This window comes from Oncorhynchus mykiss, chromosome Y (genome assembly GCF_013265735.2).
Source record: "Oncorhynchus mykiss isolate Arlee chromosome Y, USDA_OmykA_1.1, whole genome shotgun sequence".
Taxonomy (NCBI): Eukaryota; Metazoa; Chordata; class Actinopteri; order Salmoniformes; family Salmonidae; genus Oncorhynchus; species Oncorhynchus mykiss.
In genome coordinates, this window is record NC_048593.1 from 43,350,117 (window position 1) to 43,360,116 (window position 10,000).

Genomic DNA, 10,000 nt, shown 5'->3' on the forward strand with positions numbered 1-10,000 from the left:
GACACATAGACACATACATACACACATACACACAGAGACACACGCACAGATACACACGCACACACACACACACACACACACACACACACACACAGTACCAGTCAAAAGTTTGGACACCTACTCATTCAAGGGTTTTTATTATGACTATTTCCTACACTGTAGAATAATAGTGAAGACATCAAAACTATATTCTTCAAATTAGCCATGCTTTGCCTTGATGATAGCTTTGCCTTACAACAGGCCTACAAACCCTCAGTCCAGCTTCTCTCAGCCTATAGCGGACAGTCTGAGCACTGATGGAGGAATTTGTGCGTTCCTGGAGTAACTCGGGCAGTTGTTGTTGCCATCCTGTACCTGTCCCGCAGGTGTGATGTTCGGATGGACCGATCCTGTGCAGGTGTTGTTACACGTGGTCTGCCACTGCGAGGACGATCAGCTGTCCGTCCTGTCTCCATGTAGCGCTGTCTTAGGCGTCTCACAGTACGGACATTGCAATTTATTGCCCTGGCCACATCTGCAGTCCTCATGCCTCCTTGCAGCCTGCCTAAGGCACGTTCACGCAGATGAGCAGGGACCCTGGGCATCTTTCTTTTGGTGTTTTACAGAGTCAGTAGAAAGGCCTCTTTAGTGTCCTACGTTTTCATAACTGTGACCTTAATTGCCTACCGTCTGTAAGCTGTTAGTGTCTTAACGACCGTTCAAAAGGTGCATGTTCATGAATCGTTTATGGTTCATTGAACAAGCATGGGAAACAGTGTTTAATCCCTTTACAATGAAGATCTGTGAAGTTTTTTGTATTTATACGAATTGTCTTTGAAAGATAAGGTCCTGAAAAAGGGATGTTTATTTTTTGCTGATTTCATGTACGTATGTATAAATACCTATTAATTCTGTGGTGCATCGTTTTATATGAGGGGCTTGTTGTGTGTCAGTACCAGAGGTCACCCAGCCTCTACCATCTGTTCTCTAGGTGGCATCCAACAGATTTTCACTTGGTTCTCTGGTCTGAGCCAACATGGTCGGTCTTCTAAGTGAGTGAGTGAAACACACACACACAGAGAGATACACACAAAGACCCAACATAATCATGAGTAAACAAAAGATCATTCTTTCCAATGTGTCAAGTAATTAACAAAAAAACTGAGCAAACTAGAATGCTATTTGGCTCTAAACAGAGAGTACACAGTGGCAGAATGCCTGACCACTGTGACTGATCCCAAATTAACAAAATCTTGGTGAGCATAGCCTTGCTATTCAGAGAGGCTACTGTAGGCAGACCTGGCTATGTGCACACTGCCCACAAAATGAGGTGGAAACTGAGCTGCACTTCCTAACCTCCTGCCAAATGTATGACCATATTAGAGACACATATTTCCATCAGATAAGACAGACCCAATTCGAAAACAAATCATTTTTTTTTGTAAACTCTCATATCTATTGGGTGAAATACCAAAGTGTGCCATAACAGCAGCAAGATGTGTGACCTGTTGCCACAAGAAAAGGGCAACCAGTGAAGAACAAACACCACTGTAAATACAACCCATATTTATGTTTATTTATTTTCCCTTTTGTTCTTGAACTATTTGTACATCGTTACAACACTGTATATATACATAATATGACGTTTGTGAGTGTAATATTTACTGTTAATTTTTATTGTTAATTTCACTTTTGTTTATTATTTATTTCACTTGCTTTCGCAATGTAAACATGTTTCCCGTGACAATAAAGCCCCTTTGAATTGAATTGAATTGAGAGAGAGAGAGAGAGAGAGAGACCGAGACAAAGTGAGAGACTGAGACAAAGTGAGAGACCGAGACAAAGTGAGAGACCGAGACAAAGTGAGAGACCGAGACAAAGTGAGAGACCGAGACAAAGTGAGAGACTGAGTCAAAGTGAGAGCCCGAGAGCCCGAGACAAAGTGAGAGACCGAGACAAAGTGAGAGACTGAGACAAAGTGAAAGCCCGAGAGCCCGAGACAAAGTGAGAGACCGAGACAAAGTGAGAGACCGAGACAAAGTGAGAGCCCGAGACAAAGTGAGAGACTGAGACAAAGTGAGAGCCCGAGAGCCCAAGACAAAGTGAGAGACCGAGACAAAGTGAGACCCCGAGACAAAGTGAGAGCCCGAGACAAAGTGAGAGACCGAGACAAAGTGAGAGACCGAGACAAAGTGAGAGACCGAGACAAAGTGAGAGCCCGAGACAAAGTGAGACCCCGAGACAAAGTGAGAGGCCAAGACAAAGTGAGAGGCCGAGACAAAGTGAGAGACCGAGACAAAGTGAGAGACCGAGACAAAGTGAGAGACCGAGACAATGTGAGAGACCGAGACAAAGTGAGAGCCCGAGACAAAGTGAGACCCCGAGACAAAGTGAGACCCCGAGACAAAGTGAGAGGCCGAGACAAAGTGAGAGACCGAGACAAAGTGAGAGGCCGAGACAAAGTGAGAGGCCGAGACAAAGTGAGAGGCCGAGACAAAGTGAGAGACCCTGACAAAGTGAGAGGCCGAGACAAAGTGAGAGGCCGAGACAAAGTGAGAGGCCGAGACAAAGTGAGAGCCCGAGACAAAGTGAGAGCCCGAGACAAAGTGAGAGCCCGAGACAAAGTGAGAGGCCGAGACAAAGTGAGAGACCGAGACAAAGTGAGAGGCCGAGACAAAGTGAGAGCCCGAGACAAAGTGAGAGACCGAGACAAAGTGAGAGACCGAGACAAAGTGAGAGACCGAGACAAAGTGAGAGCCCGAGACAAAGTGAGAGACCGAGACAAAGTGAGAGACCGAGACAAAGTGAGAGGCCGAGACAAAGTGAGAGACCGAGACAAAGTGAGAGACCGAGACAAAGTGAGAGCCCGAGACAAAGTGAGAGACCGAGACAAAGTGAGAGGCCGAGACAAAGTGAGAGCCTGAGACAAAGTGAGAGACCGAGACAAAGTTCTTCAAGATGAATCTGAGGTCATTGTTCTTATTGCATGTAGGAAAGTTTAATTTAAACACAATTGTTGCATCCCCAAATGGCACACTGTTCCCTACATAGTGCAATGCATTATGGTCCCTGGTCAACAGTAGTGCACTATATAGGGAATAGGGTAGCATAGGGCTCTGGTCTAAAGTAGTGCACTATGTAGGGAACAGGGTACCATAGGGCTCTGGTCTAAAGTAGTGCACTATGTAGGGAATAGGGTGCCATTTGGGATGGAAACGCAAATAATACCTGGGTAAAATATGAATATGGAACCTCAGCTGGGTACAACCATGGAACCTCAGCTGGGTACAACCATGGAACCTCAGCTGTGTAGTGGGTGCAACCATGGAAGCGCAGCTGTGTAGTAGGTACAACCATTGTACCTCAGCTGTGTGCAACCATGGAACCTCAGCTGTGTACAACCATGGAACCTCAGCTGTGTACAACCATGGAACCTCAGCTGTGTAGTGGGTGCAACCATGGAAGCGCAGCTGTGTAGTAGGTACAACCATTGTACCTCAGCTGTGTGCAACCATGGAACCTCAGCTGTGTACAACCATGGAACCTCAGCTGTGTACAACCATGGAACCTCAGCTGTGTACAACCATGGAACCTCAGCTGTGTAGTGGGTGCAACCATGGATGCGCAGCTGTGTAGTAGGTACAACCATTGAACCTCAGCTGTGTGCAACCATGGAACCTCAGCTGAGTACAACCATGGAACCTCAGCTGAGTACAACCATGGAACCTCAGCTGTGTGCAACCATGGAATCTCAGCTGTGTACAACCATGGAACCTCAGCTGTGTGCAACCATGGAACCTCAGCTGGGTACAACCATGGAACCTCAGCTGGGTACAACCATGGAACCTCAGCTGTGTACAACCATGGAACCTCAGCTGGGTACAACCATGGAACCTCAGCTAGGTACAATCTCAGGCAGGGATACTGTTTAGAGTTCTCCAGTATAGAACTACTAGGTCTAACCATACTATATTGTATGATATGTTGTGTTCCACAGGTCTGATGCGGATGCAGGAGTTGATCAAGGCTCCGTCTAAGTTGAACCTGAAGATCAGGATACGGCAGCTTCCACCTGGAGAGATTGATGCCAGACCTCTTCTGAAGGAGATGAAGAAAGACAAAGAGTTCTATATCTTGTTTGACTGCTCCTACCGGACCTCCGCAGAGATACTCAAACAGGTACCGCCCTTAACCCTGACCATAACCCTAGCAACCCTGACCCTAACTCTAACCCTGACCGTAACTCTAGCAACCCTGACCCTAACTCTAACCCTGACCGTAACCCTAGCAACCCTGACCCTAAGTCTAACCCTGACCGTAACCCTAGCAACCCCGACCCTTACTCTAACCCTGACCGTAACCCTAGCAACCCTGACCCTAAGTCTAACCCTGACCGTAACCCTAGCAACCCCGACCCTTACTCTAACCCTGACCGTAACCCTAACAACCCTGACCCTAACTCTAACCCTGACCGTAGCTCTAACCCTGACCCTAAACCTAACCCTGACCCTAACTCTAACTCTAACCCTGACCCTAAACCTAACTCTAACCCTATCTCTGACCCTAACTCTAACCCTGACCCTAACTCTAACCCTGACCCTAAACCTAACTCTAACCCTATCTCTGACCCTAACTCTAACCCTGACCCTAACTCTAACCCTGACCCTAAACCTAACCCTACCACTCTGGCACCAAGATACTCAGGTAGCACAGGACCATGGCTTTTGTGGAGTGATGGCTAATGCGGCTTTGTGGAGTGATAGCTAACGTGGCTTTGAGGAGTGATAGCTAACGCCGCTTTGTGGAGTGATAGCTAACGCGGCTTTCTGGAGTGATAGCTAACACGGCTTTGCGAAGTGATTTTAACAAAGCAAATTTGAGGAAAATGCTACCGAAGTTTTATCAACACGTTGACTGTACCACTCCAACTTCCGGGATGCCTACAAGGCCCTCCCCTGCCCACCCTTCGGCAAATCAGATCATGACTCCGTTTTGCTCATCCCTTCGTATAGGCAGAAACTCAAAAAGAAGCACCGATGGTAAGGACTGTTCAACGCTGGTCTGACCAATCAGAATCCATGCTTCAAGATTGTTTTGATCACGCGGACTGGGATATGTTCCCGGATAGCCTCTGAGAATAACATTGACGTATACACTGACACGGTTACTGAGTTCATCAGGATGTGTATAGCAGATGTTGTTCCTACTGTGACAATTAAAACCTACCCAAATCAGAAACCGTGGATAGATGGCAGCATTCGCACAAAAACTGAAACCACAGCATTTAACCATTTAACATCGTGACTGGGAATCAAACAGACAAAACATATAGAGACAACGTGGAGTCGCAATTTTAACAGCTCAGACACGATACATATGTGGCAGGGTCTACAGACAATCAGGGACTACAAAGGGAAAACCAGCCACGTCGCGGACAACAACGTCTTGCTCCCGGACAAGCTAAACACCTTCTTCACCCGCTTTGAAGATAATACAGTGCCACCCGACGTGGCCTGCTCGTTCGTTCTCCGTGGCCCGAAATGAGTAAGACATTTAAATGTTTTAACCCTCGCAAGGCTGCTGGCCCAGACGGCATCCCTAGCCGCGTCCTCAGAGTATGCGCAGACCAGCTGGCTGGAGTGTTTACGGACATATTTCAATCTCTCCCTATTCCAGTCTGCTGTCTTCTCTTGCTTCACCATTGTTCCTGTACCCAAGAATGCAAAGGTAACTGAACTAAATGACTATCGCCCCGTAGCACTCATTTCTGTCATCCTGAAGTGATATGAGAGACTAGTCAGGGATCATATCACCTCTACCTTACCTGCCACCCTAGACCCACACCAATTTGCATACCGCTCCAATAGATCCACAGACGATGCAATCCCCATCACTCTGCAACCTGCCCTATCCCATCTGGACAAGAATAATACAAGAAGAATACATATGTAAGAATGCTGTTCATTGACTACAGCTCAGCCTTCAACACCGCAGTACCCTCCAAGCTCACCATTTAGCTTGGGGCCCTGGGTCTGAACCCTGCCCTGTTCAACTGGGTCCTGGACTTACTGACGGACCGCCCCCAGGTGGTGAAGGTAGGAAACAACACCTCCACTTTGCTGATCCTCAACACTGGGGTCCCACAAGGGTGCGTGCTCAGCCCCCTCCTGTAATCCCTGTTCACCCATGACTGCGTGGTCACGCACGCCTCCAACTCAATCATCAAGTTTGCAGATGACACAACAGTTACATGCCTGATAACCAACAATGACGACAAAGCCTAAAGGGAGGAGGGCCCTGGAAAATAACCTCTCCCTCAATGTCAACAAAACAAAGGAGCTGATCGTGGACTTCAGGAAACAGCACAAGAGCGCACGCCCCTATCCACATCGACGGGACCGCAGTGGAGAAGGTGAAAAACTTCAAGTTCCTCGGCGTACACATCACTGAAAATCTGAAATGGTCCACCCACACAGACAGTGTGGTGAAGAAGGCGCAACATTGTCTCTTCAACCTCAGGAGGCTGAAGAAATGTGGCTTGTCACCTAAGACCCTCACAAACTTTTACAGATGCACAATTGAGAGCATCTTGTCGGGCTGTATCACCGCCTGGTACGGCAACTGCACTGCCCGCAACCTCAGGGCTCTCCAGAGGGGAGTGCGGTCTCCCTAACGCATCACCGGTGGCAAACTACCTGCCCTCCAGGACACCTACACCACCCAATGTCACAGGAAGGCCAAAAAGATCATCAAGGACAACAACCACCCGAGCCACTGCCTGTTCACCCCTTTATCATCCAGAGGTCAGTACAGGTGCATCAAAGGCGAGGTCAGTACAGGTGCATCAAAGATGGGATCGAGAGACTGAAAAACAGCTTCTATCTCAAGGCCACCAGACTGTTAACTAGCCATCACTAGCTGACTACCACCCAGTTACTCAACCCTGCACCTTAGAGGCTGCTGCCCCATATACATAGACATGGAATCACTGGTCACTTTAATAATGGAACACTGGTCACTTTAATAATGGAACACTGGTCACTTTAATAATGGAACACTGGTCCCTTTAATAATGGAACACTATTCTCTTTTTAATAATGTTTACATACTGCTTTACTCATTTCAGATGTATATACTGTATTATATTCTACTGTATTTTAGTCATTGCCACTCTGACATTGCTCATCCTAATATTTATATATTTCTTAATTGCATTCTTTAACTTTAGATTTGCGTGTATTGTTGTGAATGGTTAGATATTACTGCACTGTTGAAGCTAGGAACACAAGCATTTCACTACACCCGGCAATCACATCTGCTAAATATGTGCATGTGACCAATCACATCTGTTAAATATGTGCATGTGACCAATCACATCTGTTAAATATGTGCATGTGACCAATCACATCTGCTAAATATGTGCATGTGACCAATCACATCTGTTAAATATGTGCATGTGACCAATCACATCTGTTAAATATGTGCATGTGACCAATCACATCTGCTAAATATGTGCATGTGACCAATCACATCTGGTAAATATGTGCATGTGACCAATCACATCTGTTAAATATGTGCATGTGACCAATCACATCTGCTAAATATGTGCATGTGACCAATCACATCTGCTAAATATGTGCATGTGACCAATCACATCTGCTAAATATGTGCATGTGACCAATCACATCTGTTAAATATGTGCATGTGACCAATCACATCTGCTAAATATGTGCATGTGACCAATCACATCTGTTAAATATGTGCATGTGACCAATCACATCTGTTAAATATGTGCATGTGACCAATCACATCTGTTAAATATGTGCATGTGACCAATCACATCTGTTAAATATGTGCATGTGACCAATCACATCTGTTAAATATGTGCATGTGACCAATCACATCTGCTAAATATGTGCATGTGACCAATCACATCTGTTAAATATGTGTATGTGTAACGGATGTGAAACGGCTAGCTTAGTTAGCGGTGGTGCGCGCTAAATAGTGTTTCCATCGGTGACGTCACTTGCTCTGAGACCTTGAAGTAGTAGTTCCCCTTGCTCCGTGGCTTTTGTGGAGTGATGGGTAACGATGCTTCGAGGGGTGACTGTTGTTGATGTGTGCAGAGGGTCCCTGGTTCGTGCCCTGTTATGGGCGAGGGGACGGTCTAAAGTTATACTGTTACATATGTGACAAATACAATTTGATTTGATACAGATTAGTACACTATACCACACACTACACGTTACAGGGGGAGTAAACTGAAGATTTACTATGTAGTTGTGTTATGGAAAAGGTTAATGGGAATAATTATGCATTTCTCTGTGGATATTTAACGATATTGTACTGCTATACACATTGGACACACACACACTCACACACACACACACACACACACACACACACACACACACACACACACACACACACACACACACACACACACACACACACACACACACACACGTGTGGCTAAATGCCTTTTTGGTTTTCATGCAGTTTCCTAAAAAGTTATTGATGTTTTATAATGAGAAGAGCCACCCAGTGAGAACTGTCTAGTGGGAGTCTATTGGGAACCACCCAGTGGGAGTCTATTGAGAACTGTCTAGTGGGAGTCTATTGAGAACTGTCTAGTGGGAGTCTATTGAGAACTGTCCAGTGGGAGTCTATTGAGAACTGTCTAGTGGGAGTATTGAGAACTGTCTAGTGGGAGTCCATAGACAACTGTCTAGTGGGAGTCCATAGACAACTGTCTATTGGGAGTCTACTGAGAACTGTCTAGTGGGAGTCTATTGAGAACTGTCTAGTGGGAGTCTATTGAGAACTGTCTAGTGGGAGTCCATAGACAACTGTCTAGTGGGAGTCTATTGGGAACTGTCTAGTGGGAGTCTATTGAGAACTGTCTATTGGGAGTCTACTGAGAACTGTCTAGTGGGAGTCTATTGAGAACTGTCTAGTGGGAGTCTATTGAGAACTGTCTAGTGGGAGTCTATTGAGAACTGTCTAGTGGGAGTCTATTGAGAACTGTCTAGTGGGAGTCTATTGAGAACTGTCTAGTGGGAGTCTATTGAGAACTGTCTAGTGGGAGTCTATTGAGAACTGTCTAGTGGGAGTCTATTGAGAACTGTCTAGTGGGAGTCCATAGACAACTGTCTAGTGGGAGTCTATTGAGAACTGTCTAGTGGGAGTCTATTGAGAACTGTCTAGTGGGAGTCTATTGACAACTGTCTAGTGGGAGTCTATTGAGAACTGTCTAGTGGGAGTCTATTGAGAACTGTCTAGTGGGAGTCTATTGAGAACTGTCTAGTGGGAGTCTATTGAGAACTGTCTAGTGGGAGTCCAGTGGGAGTCTATTGAGAACTGTCTAGTGGGAGTCTATTGAGAACTGTCTAGTGGGAGTCTACTGAGAACAGTCTAGTGGGAGTCTATTGAGAACTGTCTAGTGGGAGTCCAAATCAAATCAAATCAAATCAAATGTATTTATATAGCCCTTCGTACATCAGCTGATATCTCAAAGTGCTGTACAGAAACCCAGCCTAAAACCCCAAACAGCAAGCAATGCAGGTGTAGAAGCACGAGTCCAGTGGGAGTCTATTGAGAACTGTCTAGTGGGAGTCTATTGAGAACTGTCTAGTGGGAGTCTATTGAGAACCACCCAGTGGGAGTCTATTGAGAACTGTCTAGTGGGAGTCTATTGAGAACTGTCTAGTGGGAGTCTATTGAGAACTGTCTAGTGGGAGTCTATTGAGAACCACCCAGTGGGAGTCTATTGAGAACCACCCAGTGGGAGTCGATTGAGAACTGTCTAGTGGGAGTCGATTGAGAACCACCCAGTGGGAGTCAATTGAGAACCACCCAGTGGGAGTCGATTGAGAACCACCCAGTGGGAGTCAATTGAGGACCACCCAGTGGGAGACAATTGAGAACCAACCAGTGGGAGTCAATTGAGAACCACCCAGTGGGAGTCAATTGAGGACCACCCAGTGGGAGACAATTGAGAACCAACCAGTGGGAGTCAATT

General features: G+C 46.1%; 1 protein-coding gene across 4 annotated transcripts in view; it reads left to right on the plus strand.

Annotated features, from left to right (window-relative positions):
• grik1a (glutamate receptor, ionotropic, kainate 1a) overlaps positions 1 to 10,000 on the plus strand; it is a 92,964-nt gene that overhangs the window by 21,374 nt on the left and 61,590 nt on the right. For all 4 annotated transcript variants that reach the window (XR_005040398.1, XM_036967581.1, XM_036967580.1 and 1 more), the window contains exon 5: positions 3,977 to 4,158. Coding sequence is in view for 3 of the 4 variants with exons in the window: in XM_036967581.1 (XP_036823476.1) it covers positions 3,977 to 4,158 (182 nt within the window). In the remaining variant the exon portion in view is untranslated. The remainder of the gene's footprint in view (positions 1 to 3,976; positions 4,159 to 10,000) is intronic.